The 18,253-nt window shown below is 49.6% G+C and overlaps 1 protein-coding gene across 4 annotated transcripts in view; it reads right to left on the reverse strand.

The window, feature by feature from the left end:
* Positions 1 to 18,253, reverse strand: part of ACSL1 (acyl-CoA synthetase long chain family member 1) — a 72,992-nt gene that overhangs the window by 45,566 nt on the left and 9,173 nt on the right. For 2 of the 4 annotated variants that reach the window (XM_066237827.1, XM_066237825.1), the window contains exon 2: positions 4,989 to 5,215. In XM_066237827.1, the coding sequence (XP_066093924.1) occupies positions 4,989 to 5,183 (195 nt within the window). In that variant the 5' untranslated portion in view covers positions 5,184 to 5,215. Of the gene's footprint in view, positions 1 to 4,988; positions 5,216 to 7,046; positions 7,135 to 18,253 lie in introns of those variants that run through there. The other 2 variants (XM_066237826.1, XM_066237828.1) reach the window with 2 other exon arrangements.

An 18,253-nucleotide genomic window follows, 5' to 3' on the forward strand; every position in this document is an offset into this window, starting at 1 on the left:
GGAAGGGGGAGGGGAGGGGAGGGGCACAAAGAAAACCAGATAGAAGGTGACAGAAAACAATTTGACTTTGGGTGAGGGGTATGCAGCATAATCAAATGTCAAAATAATCTGGAGATGTTTTCTCAGAACATATGTACCCTGATTTATCAATGTCACTGCATTAAAATAAATAAATTAAATAAATAAATAAATAAAAGACGGCCTTTGGCACCTCCTCACGCCTGCATTTAGGATGAGCGAGGCACCCTGCCTGACCTGTGAAGTGACCCCTGCAGGACCAGTGTCTGGTGCTACTCTCTGCTGGCCTCTTAGACGTGGGAAAGCCGAGATTTGTCATTCACTTGGTGCAAGTTCACCCTGCTTCAGGGAGGCTATTTTTAACCTTAAATAAGCATTGCAACACACATTTCTGTCACTATGTGCATACACGCTCCCTGACCGATGAAGCCTGGAGAGGTGGGGTCAATTCTGCAGAATGACCTTGTGTTTTTAGACCCGCCATACTGTATTCTGATACCGTGAACTTGGGCTTTTCTTCCTGGTTAAAAGGAACCCAGAGATATTTGTTTTTCCTACAACAATCACCCTCCCTTTTTTGAATTCCTAAAGGCAGCCACTTGATACTTCTGTGGCCTGGTTCTGGCACGAGGCTCAGAGACACTCTCTCCAGTTCTCAGCAATGCCCACCCCTCGCCGGCAGCCCCTCCACTGCACGCCACTGCCCGTGGCCAGCGCGAACCCTCTACCACCGTGTTCGAATCACTCGCCACTTTTAATTTAGGGGACAAGTCCCACAACACATGGAAACTCAGTTGTGAGTAAGAAAAAGTAAGTCAGCAAGGTTTCCATAGTTTATTAAAAAGTCCACACTTAGGAAAGGTGTGAAAGTTACCTGCAGATATAAATGTGCTGGTGTTTGCACACCCCCAGAATCACATGTCCAAAAGAAAGCTCCCAGAATCACATGCCCTCAGTAAATACCCTCTCTCCATCCCACCCACCCTGCCTGGCCGCTGTCCCTCCCCCGGCCGCAAGAACAGCCTGCAGAAATGCCCTCGACACCGCGACACTTTGGGACACAGTTATACTTCAAGCAGGACCGGGGGAGCAGGGCATGCGCATAGTAACTGGGGACCTGCAGTTACAAATGGTGCGGAAATGGAAGTCAATGCCTGAAAACAGTCAAGGCTTACACGAGGATGACTGAGGAAACCAGAGCATCGAACCAGGAGAGTCCTCCAAAGTCTCACACACACGCCTCTCAGCAGCTGGAGGGGTCCCTGTTCTTTCTGCTGCCTCCTGCAGCCGTTACAACGGTTCTCGTCTATACTTGGCAGTGGTTTGCTGCCTAAGCCCCCGACCTCTGGTAGGCGGGCCTACAGCCCCCTCAGTGCCACGATCGGCTCTGACCCCGTCTCTGTCCCACCTTGTGCAGGGGTGCAGGGTGAGGAGGAGGCAGAAGCTCACCAGAAATCAGCATCTGCTGCTGTGGCCCAGGTCTGCCAGCTGTTTCCCTCGCCCGTCCTTGCTCCCGTCCTGGACAGGTTCGGATCCTACACCCAGCCTCCGTGCAGCGTCTCAGACTGCATCTCTCACCCACCTGCCCTTCCTCCTTCCATTCCATCACCACCTTCATGTCCATTTGCCTGCATATCCTTTTTCAGAAGAGCCTGTTCCTGCAATCGGAAGCTCTAGCCACCGATTCTTCAGATTTATCTAGATAGACCCACGTTTTCTGTATTGCCCATGTTCATCATCCCCCACACAGAGCCGTGGTTATAGTACATGACATTAGGTCATTAGTGAAGGCCGCAAGCCGAGCTCAGGAGCTCCAGCTAACTGTATGACATAACTTCACCCCTCAGGACGCAGCTGTCTTCTCACGTATAAAATGGGAGGGCTGGGGGAGGAGATCTTCACAGAAGCAGAAAACTGACATTGACTGAACATCCACTAGGGGCCAGACAGACCTCTGCACATCCCTACCCGGTCCTCTTAACAGCTGTGATGGAGGGAAGGTATCCGCATCTCTGGTCTTCCAGACCAGGCACCGGAGATCAGAAAAGCCAGGTGCACTTGCCCAGGGCTGCCGGGTCTAAGCAGAGCAGCCAGGTGCAGCCTCCACCACATCTCTCGGCCCCTTTGGTCCCTTCCAGCTCCAACATGCTCTCCTGTGTCCTTTAACTGCTGCCGCCGCGGTCTGCATCCTGACCAATCTCGAGGGGTTTCCAGTCCCACCAGTGAAGATCGTCTTCAATGGGAAACACAGGGACCACAGGCTGAGACAAGCTAAAGCCAGAAAACTTGCATTGAAAAACAAACAAACAAACAAAGAAACAAACAAAAAAAACAGACAAATGCACAAAAACCTGCTTCTATCCACTGCTCAAAGTTATGGAGCAGCAGCAGCAAAACACTTTGGAAGATGGACGTCCTCCCCGACACGTGGGGAACGGCCGGCCTTCAGATCAGCACTGCAGGCTGGTGAGCTGCAGGCCCAGACAGGGGACATGGCTCTCCACACAGGGTGCTGATCAAAGTATGCTCACAAACTTAAAAAAGACTTGGGATCCTGTTGCTAACTCCAGCGTCCCTGCCCCATTCCACAGCTATGTCTTCATCGTCTTTCCCGCACAGGTGCACAGCACGAGAGCTAACAGCCTCTTTACAACCCTGACTTACAAAGGAAATTTTACAAGCTCTAACTTAAAACAAAACCTCTGTGCTGCTGCTTTAAAAAAGTGTAGCCGGGAAACGGCCAGTGTGGGCAGGGATGAGATGCAACCAAACCGAAAAGGGCAGGTTCTTCTCATTTCAATACCCCCGTAAAGTCTGTGGGAAGGGGGGGAGGGCAGAGGAGGGGGGAACACCGCCCATGTGAAATGGGAGGGGGCAGGGGCCAGGTGCAGGGTGCTCCCTTATTTCCAAAGTAGGAGCAGGGCAATTCTCCTTTCATCTGGCTATCAGTCCCTGCAGGAGTGCCGGATATACACGCTCCTGATCAATACTCACTGAAACGAATTAAGTTCCTGATGTAAGCTCTACAAAGGCCTCTATAATTACTAAGTATCATAACTCCAAGGCTAATCTGAAATTCAGTGTTTTAAGTTCTTTAAATTTTTTATTTGAATGATGTGAGAGAGGGAGAGAAGGGATATAAAGAGAGAGAGAGGAACAATTTGTTGTTCCACTTATTCATGCATTCATTCATTGATTCTTGTCTGCGCCCTGACCAGGGATCAAACCTGCAACTTTGGTGTATTGGGATGACACTCTAACCAGCTGAGCTACCCGGCCAGGGCTTTTAAGTTACCTTTCTTAGAAATGCAAATTATTTATACCTATGCCCTATGAATTCCGAAAATCACACCTAAATCCATTTCTATAAGCAAAGAGAAAAATTAGGAAGATGAATACCAGTTAATGAAACTATAGATTTTAGTTTTCTTTCCGCTTATCTGTAGTTTTAAACTGTTCTACAGAGAATCTGTATAAGTATTTTAGTAAGGCTCAATGACTTCATGCTAAGCTGAAACTTAAAAATCAAACTGTAAGTGCCTCCACAATTCCTTATACAAGAGATAAGAATTAGGCATGTCCACAGTTACTGCTAAATTACAGTATCGAACTCTGCACTTGCCTGGTTTCCTTCCTATACTGATAGCAACGTTACCATGGGACATCAGGTCCTTTGCTGAGAGAGGAGGAATGCCCCAAACCTCACACATTAGGAAATATTAAATTCTACTCAGTATTGGCATATGATTAGCTGAAGTGGAATATTAAGTGTGTCTTCTCTGTAGAAATAAAGTATCTTAAAGCCATCTTTCCCCAGCAGCAGTTCAGTCCTTCTATTTTTACATTTTGGCATGAATAAGGCTGACATATCTTGATATATTTTAAGAGTTTCACATGAATGTACCCAGGAAATTTCTAAGGGAACTAAAGTCCTATAGGGGACAATTAGCTAGGAGCCAGGCCTGGGCATCATTTGGAAGGTCTCACTCTCCCCGGCATGCCCGTCTACCGGCTCTGGGACAGGGAAGCCTTTCACCTACATTGTAAAGTAGTAAATAACTCAATTCTTCATTTTATATTGTTTTTCATATGTGTCGAAACTAATACATACTGAAAATTCATTCTGATTTGGGTCGAAAAGCCAGAAACGACAAAGCAGAGAGCAGGTGAAGCGTCACGGCACCACTGAGAACGAAGCCACTTAGGGCCGTCAGCCCCTCCTACTCCACCACCTTTGAACAGAGATTCGGGGGTAGGAAAGAGGAAGAGCCCTCAGAAAGGATCTGTCTGGGAGGGTCTTCAGATCTCCTCGGCCATCCCACCCCGCCAGCCCTAATTATGGAACACATGCTCTGGTGTGATTTTCCTAACGATGACAGCATGACCTTTCGTTTGCCCAAGTGCTACACAACTGTGGCACTCAACAGCCCAACCTCAGATGCCTCCTGATGTCCTTGTTTCTTCACGTCCTATCCGAAATTCTGCAGCAGGTTATTCCGGCAAGTTCCCAGCCTAGCCTCATCCTATCTGAAACCCCACCGGCTCTCTGAACACCTGGGGGCGTGTTCTAACTATCAGATACAGCACAAGCGAATCCTTCTTTCTGTGACACCTGTTGGACCACCCTCCCCTCTGCTAGAACACAAGCCCTGTGAGAGCAGGGACCCTGTGCCTGTCCTTCCTGTCACAGAATTTTCCAGACCTGCCGCATGCCTACCACAGGGCAGAAGTTCCATGGGACTTTTGGAGTGAGCCCTTGTGTACTGTGGGCACACACCCAGCCAACACCACCTCATCTGACCCTCCGCCCTACACTCTGGCCTGCACCTCCGCTTCTAATCACCGGCAGACTTCTCTGTTGAGTACATTCTGCCTTACAAGGTGCCCTCGCAAGCGCGTCGCATTCGACGGGGCTTAGTGCATCTGGGGGAACGCAGGGCAAACCCCGGCAGGCCGGCCCCTCCACTTACCGGCACCTCCACCGACTGCATGGAGAGGTCACACGGCATCTTCATGGCCCTGGGTCTCGTGGCGTACCAGAAGGTGGTGAGCGCCGCGAAGGCGCCGAAGCCCATGAGCGTGTTGGTGGGAAGGGAGCGGATGTACTGTCGGACGTCGGCCAGCTCCGGCATCCGGAAGTATCGGGACAGCTCGTGGGCCTGCATGGTGCTGCGCTGGCGGTGCCCTACGCTGGCTTCTGTCGGGAGAGAAGAGTGGCACGTTCATTCCAGGGAGGCAGGCCTCTTCTCCAGAGTTCCCCACGGCCAGCCGCCCTCCTCAATGGCCGGCGGACTCATCGGGTATCAAGCCCACAGTCTAATGGTCTAAGTCTTTTCCTCGCTGTCGAATTTCATTTGTATAAAAACCACTTTAGGAATTTATTTTGGTTCTATCATCTTCCATCAAGTTTTCATTAACCACATTTAAAAATGCTTACTCGAAAAGGACTTTGGCCCTGGTTGGTGGAGCAGAAGATAGAGCGTCGCCCGGAGCACTGAGGGCGCTGGCCCCTCCCCCAGCCCGCAGTCAGGGCACAGATGCAAAGCAGCCAGTAGAACGAGTTGATGCTACTTTCTCTCTCTCAAAAAAAAAATCTTGCCATAAAAATGCTCAAATAAGTGGCATAAGTTACTATTTTCTTCCCTGACATTATATCTCCGTTTTCTTCCACCTAATCAAACAGACTCAACTGCCATCATCACAGCTAATGGCAAGAAGAGTGGAAAGACACAAACAAGCCCAAACCACCTAAGGGTCATCAGTTTTCATTTCTTCCCACAAAACTCAGAACAAGCTCCCCACCAGGTAAAACAGACCAATGCAATGTCCATGTGCCTGTCCCCTTTCCCACGCTCTGTACCAAAAGAGCAGCATGTGAATTCAGGGGAAACTACAGTTGGCTTTTCTGATAAAATAGTTTCTTTAATATTCCTCAAGGTAGTAGAGCAAAAATATAATAAGGAATTGATATGCATAAACTTTAAACCAACCACCACATATCTGGCAAGATACTGTAGCACAGTATTTCAGAGAAAGTACAAAATGATATTTATGATCCCAGATTCTAGAGCCAAAGCCTGCCTCCTCAGCTTCTTAGCTGTATGATTTGGGACAGATGACTTCATCTCCCCGTACCTCACCTCCGTTTCCTCATATATAACTGCAGGTGAAAACGTCCTATCTCCTCGGATGTTTGTACAGAGTAAATAACTCACATAGAAGTCAGATGGCACCAGGCATCAGATAGTGCTCAATAAACAGGAGGCATTACTATTACTTCCTCTGCCACCACTCTGTGATTAGTCCCGCATGCAGAATGGTAAGGTACAGAGGATACAAAACCATGTCTGAGTAGAAATAGTTTACAAACAAAACTAAGAAGCCAAAACACAAAGAATAAAATAAGATGAACAACTCAATGTATATTAAAGCCTCAAACTGCATGATATATAATTTATATATAATCAGTATAAAAAAGGTGGAGTACAGATAATAATTCTCATTGAAAAAGTCTTGATGAATAGCTGCTCTACAGTATGTCTGGCAGCAAAGGGAAGAAGATAACAGTAAAAGATCTGAAAGAGTTTTCTCAAAAACTTCCTGGCAGTCCACGAAGGGTTAATGTAGCTCTTAGTTCAAATGGTACTTGGGAGCTACTTATTACATGTTCTTTTAAACAGGTAGGTCAGAGTGAAAGTAATCCTCTTTTTCCAAATTTAGAAATCCTCATTATATTTCAACCTGTACTACTGTATTTTTATTATCGAGTAGCAGCATATTAAGTGTTTTCACTGGCCAGCAACACTGTATGGGCCAATATAATGTATTTGTTCAGCTCATGCAATCTTGTGCTACAAGAGCACTGTGTTGGTATATAGACACACACTTGTGCGAGCGTGCGTGCGCACGCACACACACACACACAGAGGAAATTCCAAGGCTTGACAGGACAACAGAGAAGGAACAGATAAGCAAATTTCTCAGGTCACAATTCTGGAGAGAGAGCACCAGCACTCAGAGCCACTCACCGAAGGAGCCACCGGCAGCTGACTGCTAGGTGACATGCCACTGCAGACAGAAAAGGCCGTGGGGTGGGGGTGGGGGCAGGGCAGGGGTTGGTGGAGCTCAGCCTGTGCTCACCCCGCCTGCCAAGGTCTCTCAGGGCATTAGTCACATGCCGAGTCCTGTGCTGCTGCCCACTGGGCTAAAGGTAACTAGCAGACAACGTCCATACATGACTCCCCAGGAGGGGAACGGGTGAGGATGGGCCAATGAAAAGCTGGGAGCAGAGTCACCCCATTGCTCCACCCATGGGCAGGGACAGGCATCAGTTAGTGTCACTGCCAGTGCTAGTTATGAAAACAGACATTGTTTTTATTCTGCTCAGCTTCCCAATTAGAAGAGACAATGGACATATTTTTAAAGGCCATTGAAATGATCAGATGTTGGGTGGTATGTTGAACCAACATAAGACAGACCAAGAAAGAAACAGATTGTCAATGGTACACTCACAGCAGATTTCATTCTAGATGAATTCATAGGAGTTGAGCTACTCTGGGCATTTACATATTGGGGCATCTAGTGCGTGCCAGGCATGTGCAAGGCTCTGGGGAGACAGGGCTGGGCTCCCCGTGGGCCAACTGGCTGGGGGAGGATGAAAATGAAACAAGCCATACCTACAAGGTGTGGTGACTGTCACCACTATCAAGATCCAGCGACCAGGCAAGGGCTTTGAGACAGAGACATGCTTACGCGAGACTTTGAGGCTGAGCAGAGAAACTGAGTCAGGTCCTCTTGGCACAGAGCTGCCAGACTTCATACCACATTGAATGTGCAGACCTGCCTGCCCCTCACCAACCCCTCCTCCGGTCATCGTGGTCCCCACAGCACTCCAAGTGTGCCTGGGAGTCCCCTCCTTCCACCCAGCACCCCTGCCATTCCCTCAGCTCTCCCCGAGGCCGTTTCCATAAAACCTAGATCATGTGAATTCACAGGGTTGTTCAACAGAATCACATCCCTCAGTAAGAACACTAACAGTCATGCACCGGTGAGTAATTTTTTCTATTTTAAGCACTGGCAGTAGCCAAGCTATAGACAGCATTATACTAGAAATGAAAGACGTTTATTTATAGAAATGTCTAGGAAAGAAGACTTTTCAAAACCTTCAGAAAATTACAGTAGCACTCATGCAAAAGCATTCTTGGACACAAACCTGCCACGCTGAGGGTTTAAGGCCAGCTGAATTCTTATCTGTGGTGACAGTGACAAGCTGCGGCAGTGTCTTCGTGCCGCTTAGCCGGCAGCCAGGAACCGGCCGCGCACCAGCCACGCCGAGCAGGCTGGTCGGTGCTGTAGGTGGGAAAACCGCAGCCTACACAACACCTCGTCTGGAGCCGGGAGAACAACTCTTAAAGTGAAACTAAGAGTGGTGTAAATCTTTCCCCTTCTCTTTAGCTGCTATAAAGAAAAGGTACTCGGGATATTTAGAAATGGAGGCAGACCCACATTCAGAGAGAATGAGCCTTGGGTGCTGTGGGTGAACTTGCACGCCACGCTTTACGACAGCCTCAGTTGATTGTTGGTCGCCAGGAAGTATCAAGATTCACAGACAGGTCGACAAATGGTTAAAACTCAGAATCTATTCTTATTCCAATGCTGTGGTGGTTGGAATATTTTTTTAGAACTCTTTCAAAAGCAAATCTGCACGTCATCATCTCCGGAAGTTTATAGCCTGGACATATAATCGTGCTGCTGCGCGCTAAGAATATGATTCAATTGGCTTAAAGGCTTACGTAAGAAGGGAGCCAGTATTTCTCGGCTGGAACACAGGACACTGTCGGCAGCTGGCCTCTCTGTCCCCTCCGCTATTCCTGCCCACCTTCCTCTCTGGACCCACGAGAAGAGGGTTTGCTCAGTGGGGTCTTTTGAATATCCTAAATGACAGGGAACGTGACAATGGTCAGGGAAATGTGGCACAAGCCCAGTGCAAAGAAGCAGAGCAAAGGACGCCTTTAAATAGAGCTGGGCAGAAACAGATGCACAGGGCAGGGTAACGGACAGGGAGCGCATGGCCGTCAGAGGGCAGAAATAACCTGGCTCCCAGCTGCCCCGACCTGGAGAAGATCAGCTAATCACACAGTTAGCATTGATCTGTTCGTCTGAAAAGGCTCACATTCGCTGTCTTCTCTGAATGTCCCAATACAAACTGATGGCGGGAAAACCGAGGCCGAGACCTCAGAGGCCTTTCTGAGGTGTCCTCCAAGGCCAGTACGCCAAGAGGACCCTAAACTCACGCATTTTCCTCCATGTGCACAATTCTTAACTTCGGGTGGGCCGCCGACCCTCTCCGCTAGGAATATCCACATACGTCTTTGCACGGGGGTTCACAAGTCCCTGCCAGCCCATCCTGAGTTAGGAACCTTCAGGAGCAGGTGGCTTCTGAAGGCCCTTCCAGCACCACAGTCCACGGTATTAGGATAACTCAGCATCTGCACTCCACCCATACTCTCCGCATCTTACACAACCACTAGCCTTTACACCATCACTCTGGCCTCTGAATATGGGGGTTCCAGGCCCACTGCGCACAAAGGTTCACCTTTCATACCATGTTTACACTGGAAAAAAAGTGGTCTAGGGACAGAGGTGACCCACAAGGGCATCGTTCTCTAAGGACACGGGACACACACACACACACACACACTTCCTGCAAACTTATACTTACATTAGCATTTTATTTTCTTCATGTTACTTACAAAACAAAAAAAACGGGTGATCTGGGGTTTCTCTCCCTCTGGAGTCCTCAAGCTCTCCTGCGGCTGAATAATGGTGGTTTGAAGGAATACTTCACTAGAAATGCCGCCCTCAAACAAACCCACACAAACAGCACCCCGGCCCGGGCCGGCAGCAATGAACGAAGAAACCCTGACATCTTCCCTTAAAACAGCAAGCCAGGCTGGCAAGATGCTGCCATTCCTTGCTCCGCCTCCTCGCCTGGCACAATGGGCTGTTGACAGAAGCTGAGAGCCCCCACCCTGTCCTGCACCGGCCGGACACGGCTCTGGCAGCAGCCGGCCGCGTGCTGTGCTTTCAATGCACCACTCCACACCGGGGACCTGTGCTCCTTAGCCCTGGCTGGCAAGTTCCCTAAAGCCAAATTGGCTTAAGCCATCCCCTCCCAAACCAAAACAGCAGCCAGGCTCTCCCTGGGGGGAGGAGGTGCAGAGGCTGAGATGCCAGGGGCCACCAGGTAGAGAGGGAAGCAGAGGCCGCTTCCCCCACCCCATCCCATCCAGGACTTCCTGACCCTTGCGGCCAGTCTGCTGCCCTTGGGCCATCTCATTCAGCCCCAGGAGGAAGACCGCGTGGGTGACCTGGGACCCCACGCCCAACGAGGCAGTTGGGGCACAGGGATCACGATTCCCATCCACCACCTTAGAGCTTTTCTTCTCAAGTGCAGCAAACCTGCAACCCACCGAGTTGTCAGGCCAGCGATTCTATGAATCACCACTTCAATTTCCGAGATTTCTGAAGGGACAAACGAAGCAGAGACGCTCTGTTTTCAGAAACCCGATTTATTAAACTATTCGAGTCGAGCTGAATATCTCTACACTACTCCACTTCCTGCCTGTCTCCCTTCAAGTTCTCAGAGGAAGAGTGGGACATGACCCTTTTAAGGACGAGGACAAGGCCAGACCCATTTTAAACCAATGAGATCAGGACCACATCTCGACTGTTCGTATCGGCCACAGGCCACGACTACAATATATGCCCCCAGATGAAGAGACTCCAAATGTAAGGTGTCCAACTTGACTAGATAAACTATTAGGGGTTAGATGAAATGGTCCAATGTCTACTTATAATAGCTTCTGGACTCATAAAGCTACATGTATATTTAAGTCACATGACAATATAAATCACTTTAGAAACACTTTTTTCCCCACCCACATTTCATTAGCATTGTATTCAAATTCTTCGCACATGCTTCTTTAAAGAGGCTCCAAGGCCCCTCTAACGCCACTTTTGGGGAATTGACAGTTTCTGTGGCGTAGCTTCACATTTTTCGCTTCCACTTAAGTTGTCTAAATTGAAATATTGTTTAAGTCACCTACATGAACCACTGGAAATAAACCTCCCAAGTCACAGGAACAAAGCTGTATAACATTAGGACAGTTTCAAAAACGTGTCCTACAGGTCCACATTCATATAACTACACTGCACACTTTACGGCTTTTTAACTTGGTCTTAAAAAGCCTTTTTACAATAATGTCCAGCACTTGCCTTTGTAAAGTCAGGTCCCCAGAAGTAACTCCCAGCTGGTGTTAAACTGCTAGGTGACATACCACTAGGTAAAATGTGTTTAGCTGACCTTTACGAGGACCCAGGACTAGAATGGGGAGACGTGGTTTCAGGTGCCTCCTCTACCCAATGTTGTTCAAAATAAAGTGACTGAGAGCTCACCCCAGAAAATGAGAGAGTTTGGGGGAGACCCTCGCCTTCTACTGGCGTCTACATGACTTAATATTTATACGTGAGGACAAACTACAAAACACTTGCAGACCTCATTCATGAGGTAAGATGTGTAATGCAAAGAGACACACAGAACAGTGACGAACACAGTGGCAGCAAGTACAGAAGACACTGTGAAGTGGTCACAGGCTCAGGGAGAGCGGGTGTGGCAGGCACCCGGTGAGCGGGTCCCCACGGGCGGAGGGTGAGCGGCAGGAGCGTGAGCTCTGCTTCAGGAGAGGGGGCAGAGACAGGGTGGCGAGAGGCAGCTGCCACTGCACCTCTAGGCTTCTGGGTGAGTTCATCTGGAACAAGCGATGATTATACTGGCTGGGTGGGGGGAAGGGAGACATTCGGGGCCATCAGTTTGAGATGATTTCTGGCAACAGCCGCTGTGCGTCAAGCACTTACTATGTGTCAGGCGCTGTGCCGAGCAGTTATGCACATGATTAAGTGTAACCCTCACCATGGTCCTCCCTCTATAGATTGTTGCTACCTTCATTTCAAAGATCGAGAAATTGTGCCAAGAAGTTCGATGTCCCACCCCAGCTCCACACAGGAACAGGACTGGAGCCCAGGCGTGAAACCAAAGCCTACGGCCCTTCAGAGACAAGAGCCACGACCCAGGCACGTAGAAATTCAAGTCTGGAAAAGGGGGAGAGACAACGTACAGGATGACAAAAGACCAAGATACACAGCGAGGAAAGCCAGGATGAATCCAGCGTCCATCCGCAGAGTAAAGGGACAAACAAAACGTGAATGCGCATGCAGTTATTCAGCCTTTAAAAAAGGAAGGAAATGTTGATGCCTTGCTACTCCATGGCTTACACTTGAAAACGTTATGCTAAGTGAAAGAAGCCGGACACAAAAAAACAAGTACTGTATGATTCCACTTATGTGACCTAGAATAGGCACATTCATAGAGACAGGGATAGAAGTGGCCAGGGCGGGGAGGGAGGAGTTACTGTTTCACAGGTAGAGTTTCTGTTAGGGATACTGAAAATGACAGACCTAGAAAGTGGTAATCTACTGCTCACAAACATTAGGGGATATTTCCAAACGAGTACGAAGCAGTAAAATATCCCCTATTGTTTGTGAGCAGGACATACAACATCGGGAATATTCTTAATGCCTTGAATTATACACTTAAAAATGGCTACATAGGCAAGTTTTATGTTATGTATATTTTACCACAATAAGACTTTTTTGTCAGTTAAAAACAAACACCAGGATTTGGTAACCAGATGGATATAAATGGAAAAAAGAGACACAACTGAGGGCTACATTTCTGAGCCTGGGGGAATGATGATGGAACAGGGAAGAGAAGGGGGAGGGGAGACAGGAAGGAGATCTGTGAACTCCACCCAGTCCCTTTCCAGGGTCCTGAAAGCCCCCTCTATGCCTGAGAAGAAGTTCCATCCTCTGCCCACGCTCCTCCGGGCAAGCTGGCCCCTGGGCCCCGGTCTCCCCCCGGCCATGGAGGCAGGACCACGGGTGCCTGCTACCTCTGCTCCCCCTGGAGCTCCGGCCCTTCCTTGGAGCCCCCAGGGGGTCCCCCTGCTTCTCCCTGGGCTCTGCATCCTTCTCTTCTGTTCCCTTCCTCACTGCGCATTCCCGGGCCCGGCTTTCCATGTCCAGATCCTACCCAGATAGGTCAGAGGCCACTTTCTGTAACGAAATCCTGAACTGCAGGAACACGTCACTGCGTGCGGCCCTCAGCACGGCCTGTTTTACACTCAGGTGCGTGTATGCTTCTCCCTGCAGACGCCTCCCTGCCCTCCCCGGGCCAGGGCCCTTCGCAGCCGTCTTTGTATGCCTTGCTGCCGGACACAGTGCCTGGCCCAGAGCAGGTACTTCAAACATTTACTGAGTCACGTATCTACTGAGACCGTCTGTGATTCTGACCGATTCCCTGGTCTGAGCCCGGGGAGGACATACTAATAGAACAGGGAGTCTGCGAGGAGAAAGGGGTGTTCAAACATTCCCCAATCTCCCTATTCCCCTCTGTGCCCTGCGGAGTGGTGGCGGGCCAGTGTGCGGAGGAAGTGAGAGGCTGCTTCCAGTGATGGAGGGAAGATGGTTGCAAGACACTGATGTGAAGTCTTGTTCCTCTCTGCCCATTACTTCTCAAACTGCTTCACTTACGCATGTCACCCAAGGTCATCTACGGACAAGGGTCCTCTCTTCTCCTTAGCAGACACTTAGACAGACATTTAGACCTATGGCTGCAGATTAGTTTAAAAGAATTCAAGCTTGCCCACAGGGAAGGAAGGGAGTGAACAAATCATTTTCTTAAGTAGAACAGCAAATGTCAGGAGAAGGGCTCAAGGCTAGAACATGACACTCAGATGTACATTTAGTCCTATGGCTGTGGATTGGTTCAGAACAGGCTTGCCCACAGGGAAGGGAAGGGAGTAAACAAATCATTTCCTTAAGTAGAACAGCAAATGCCAGGAGAAGGGCTCGAGCCCAGAGCATGCCGCCAGGGATGGCCCCCAACTCCTGAAAGTGAGTTTCCTATGTCAGAGAGAGTCCTCCGGACCAGAGACGCAGCCCAGGGCCTGGAGTGTGGGGCAGGACCCTGGTGAGGCTGCGTGCGGGTGGGCGGCCACCCGAGATGTAAGGAATGCTGAAGACCAGACCTGCCCAACATTCTCCAGAGCCAAAAGGGGAAAAATAGCAGCAACAACCATCTGGCTCTCCTGCCTTCTCTCTTCTACATAGACACGAAGACCTGTCATGCACATCCACTTGGGAAGATGAAGATTATATTTAGTTAGGACGCGCCTAATGAGGATATCTATATAAAAGCCTCTGTGTGTGACAGCAAGGTCAAATTTTACTGCTGTGGATTTAAGAGAAAATGTTTTCATTCAAAAAACTCCTAAGAGAAGGAAGATGTTTCTGCTGGTCTTGATTTAATACTGTTAGTGATTTCTGTTCGTTTGCAGTGATGAAGCAGGGATGTTTCCTGGTCGGACCCAGAGAGGAGACCATGTGCGCACAGAGAAGATGGCCTCAGCCAGTGGGCTCTGCAGCAGCTGATGGAGACAGGAGGCGCCTGCTGGCCTGGCTGAACCCACCCTTCTGCAAGAACCAAGACACAGAGGCTTCTGTAGGTTAAGCTGCCCACGCATCTCCTGGATGGATGAAGGTATGCCATTCCAGGTGACATTTGGCATAGGAAGAGTCATAATTACATCTGTAAGACTGCATGCTAAAGAATTTGACACCACGGTCTGGGGGTGTTGGGCAATACAAGTAGAACCTGTTATGATAATAGCTAGAGAAGGAAACACAAGTCCTGTCGCCTCTAAAATAATCCAGAGGAGACTCTCCACTTTTCCTGGCCTGTAATAAACCAAAGTCAACCCTGAGCCAAGAGCCTCCAAGAGAAGAGAGACCCACGTACCAGGAAAGGGGATGAATGTCCTTTCACAATGGTCACAGCTGGACCCAGGTAGGCAGGACTCTCCTCCACTGGGAGGAGGAAGTCCACGTGTTTGAGAAACTGCACACACAGGAGACACCTGGGTCCTGGGCCCTTTGTCCAAAGCCACTCATCTCTGGTCATGAATACAGGAGACAGAACAGAAAGATGGGAAGAGTATTAGACTCAAATGCAGAAAGCTTATGTTCTAGAAACGGGCTGTGCCCCGATGAGCTATGAAATCTTGAGTCAGCTTCTCTGCTGTGGCCACTGGGGCCTTGGGGACAGAGAGAGGGGCGGGAACTGAGGAATGTGCTGTCCCTGTCCCTCACCAACCCTATGGCGCACCACTGCCTAGACAAGGCTTGAGAAGGCGAGGGCTGGCCGGCTGCAGGATCCTGGCTGCCAGGACCCACCCAGCCCCAGAACCCGCGGTGACAGCAGGGCATGTGAGAAAAGCCATCAGTTCTATGTGCTGGGCACACAGGCTCCATCTTATTTCATTCTTCTCTGTACTTTGCTGTGATTTTTAAATTTCCCAGATAAAGAAGCCCTAACCAGGTCAGGTCGGCTCCTCCCTTCTGGTATTAATGGGTCTCCCACCTGCTCCAGAAAGGGTGGCAACCTGTCCTTCTAGCAGGATGACAGAGGAGGACCCAGCCCCTCCCAGAAAACACATATCTAAGCTCTCACCATCTGCCCCGGGTTGGCCACTGATGAGCTATGTGGGCAACTGTCACTTAACGGAGCCAACTGCAAAGAATCAAACAATGCTCTGAAAAATCACAGGGGGAAAATCTAGTTAGTGCCTAGTAAGCAGAGGCTATCGGCATGAGGACACAGTGCCTGCAGGGCTTTCTCTGCCCTCACTGAGCCCAGGAGATCGGGGAGGACACAGTGCCTGCAGGAGCTGACCAGCCCAACAGGCAGGAGTCAGCCCTGAGGATGTGAGCAGGCCAGGGTTCCGGCGTCGGGGGCGGGAGAAGGCTCTCTGCCTGGGCTGCAGCGCTGAGGAAGGCGGCCCAGAGCCCCTGGGAGCAGGCCAGGTGGGAGGAGGCAGGGTCAGGTGGGGTGCAGGGAGCAAAGAGGAGGCCACAGGGCAGGCGGCTTAGGAACAGCAGTGTCCTAAGCCAGAGGCCAAGGACAACCCGCTCCCTCCCCGGCCAGCACCCTGTTTGCAGGCCAAGGCACAGCTGGCTGCAGGAGGCTGGTCCCCTGTAGCCATGCCGTCCAGGGAGCCCTCAGGTCCCTGCCAGGGCGGGGCCCAGGGCGGGAGATGCAGAAGAGTCTCAGTCCACATGGCTGGAAGAAGTCACCAAGATCAAATGTCAGTGACCTGGGTAAGCAGTCTGAAGGGACACAGGTTGGGTAGAGTTACTTACACCTCTTAAAATAGATCAAGGTTTCACAGGGCCTGAAAAACTAGAGAAACGGTGAGCAGAACAGGGTAAGTGGGAGACAGAACACAAAGATGGGCCAGTGCCCAGAGAGAGCACAGGCAGCTCCGCACTCCAGCAGGGAACTGCTGTGACCCGAAAAGGCAGAGGTGAACGGAACCTACAGAACACTCCTAGGCTGTGCGGTGTCCTCATGACCTAAGAGCCTTGCAGGAGCCTGGGACCCCGTATGACCTTTAATTTTGTCAGCTCCGCCCCAGACCTCGGTGGGGCTGGAGGAAGCAACATGTGAAATGGAGGAAAGGTTAACAGGGTTTAGTTCATTGTATGAGGAGAGATCAGGCAGGTGTTGGTGACAACCACAGGACGAGAGCTAGAATTACAGCAAGCGTTCAGGTAACTGTAAGACTGCGGGGCTGGCCCTGGGGGAAGCGTAATGCAAAACAAATCCACCAAGCTGCCGAGAGTTATAGGATAATAGGCCAGTGTTTAAAGGAGGGAAAGAAAGAAAAAAAGATGTTCTAGTCTGGCCATTACCTACTTGGGTGACACCAGTTTTGGTCTCCATTTTCGTGTGTGTGTGTGTGTGTGTGTGTGTGTGTGTGTGTCTATGTGTGTGTGTGTGACAGAGACAGAGAGCGAGACAGAGAGAGGGACAGATAGGGACAGACAGACAAGAAGGGAGAGAGATGAAAAGCATCAATTCTTCGTTGCAGCACCTTAGTTGTTCATTGGTTGCTTTCTCATATGTGCCTTGACTGGGGGGCTCCAGCAGATCGAGTGACCCCTTGCTCAAGGCAGCGACCTTCTGGTCAATCCAGCGACTATGGGGTCATGTCCATGATCCCACACTCAAGCTAGATGAGCCTGTGATTAAGCTGGTGACCTTGGGGTCTCGAACCTGGGTTCTCCGCATCCCAGTCTGACACTCTATCTGCTGCACCACTCCCTGGTCAGGCTAGACCTCCGTTTTCATTATATTTTGGTTAAACTTTTATTATGAAAATTTCCAAATCTATTCAAAAGTAGACAGAGCCGGATACTAAACCACCATGTACCTATAACCTCAGCTTCAGCTTCCGAAGCGATCAATATTTGCTAGTATTGTTTCATTTTGTATCCATGTAAAAAAAAAAAAGATTTTAAAGCAAATCCTGAATATCCGAGCACTTGGGTGACACTTGCAAGGCCCCTCCAGCCCCGTTGCTGCAGCCTGAGAGCTCATCAGTGGGGACAGGGACTGGCACAGGGACCGCATCATGCCAAACCGACAGAGGGCACAAAGAAAGCCAGCTTAAATATCAACGTAGAGTGGCCAACCCCGCATATCTGCAAGAAGAAGATCCATATATTCAAACCGCAAATCTCTACTGAGACCTGATCTATATGAGGCACCGCTCCAGGCTCGGGGACACAACAGAGAATGGCAGGGAAAATCATCAGATCCTTGTCCTGATGAGGCTCCTACACTGCCAAGTTTTGGGTCTAAAAGCAAAGCATACTCCGTATTTAACCTGACTCTTCCGAAGTCAGAGACCAATGCAACAAGAGTCACAGCCTAGACTCACAAAATAGTTCCCATGCCTGAGCTGACAAAGCGCATTCTCTCCTTCTAGTAATGGCATTCAGAGTTCTGTTGTCTCACTGCTGGCAGAAAAGGAAATAATTTCCTTATTCCCCAAACTTCTGACAATGCACCCAAAATAGTAAGTGCAGCCTTAATCTGTAAGTGCATTTACATATAAGGTATGTATGTATATTTTCCGAACATGATAGAACACAGATACAAATTTTAAAAGAAAGCTAAAAATAAGTATCTATAGAAGTTCTATCATATCCATGCTACACCCTAATGGGCTGTCTACCCCACCACCGTGGGGCATGCACACGCCACTGTAGAGAC

This window comes from Saccopteryx bilineata, chromosome 6, assembly GCF_036850765.1.
Source record: "Saccopteryx bilineata isolate mSacBil1 chromosome 6, mSacBil1_pri_phased_curated, whole genome shotgun sequence".
In the NCBI taxonomy this organism is placed as follows: Eukaryota; Metazoa; Chordata; class Mammalia; order Chiroptera; family Emballonuridae; genus Saccopteryx; species Saccopteryx bilineata.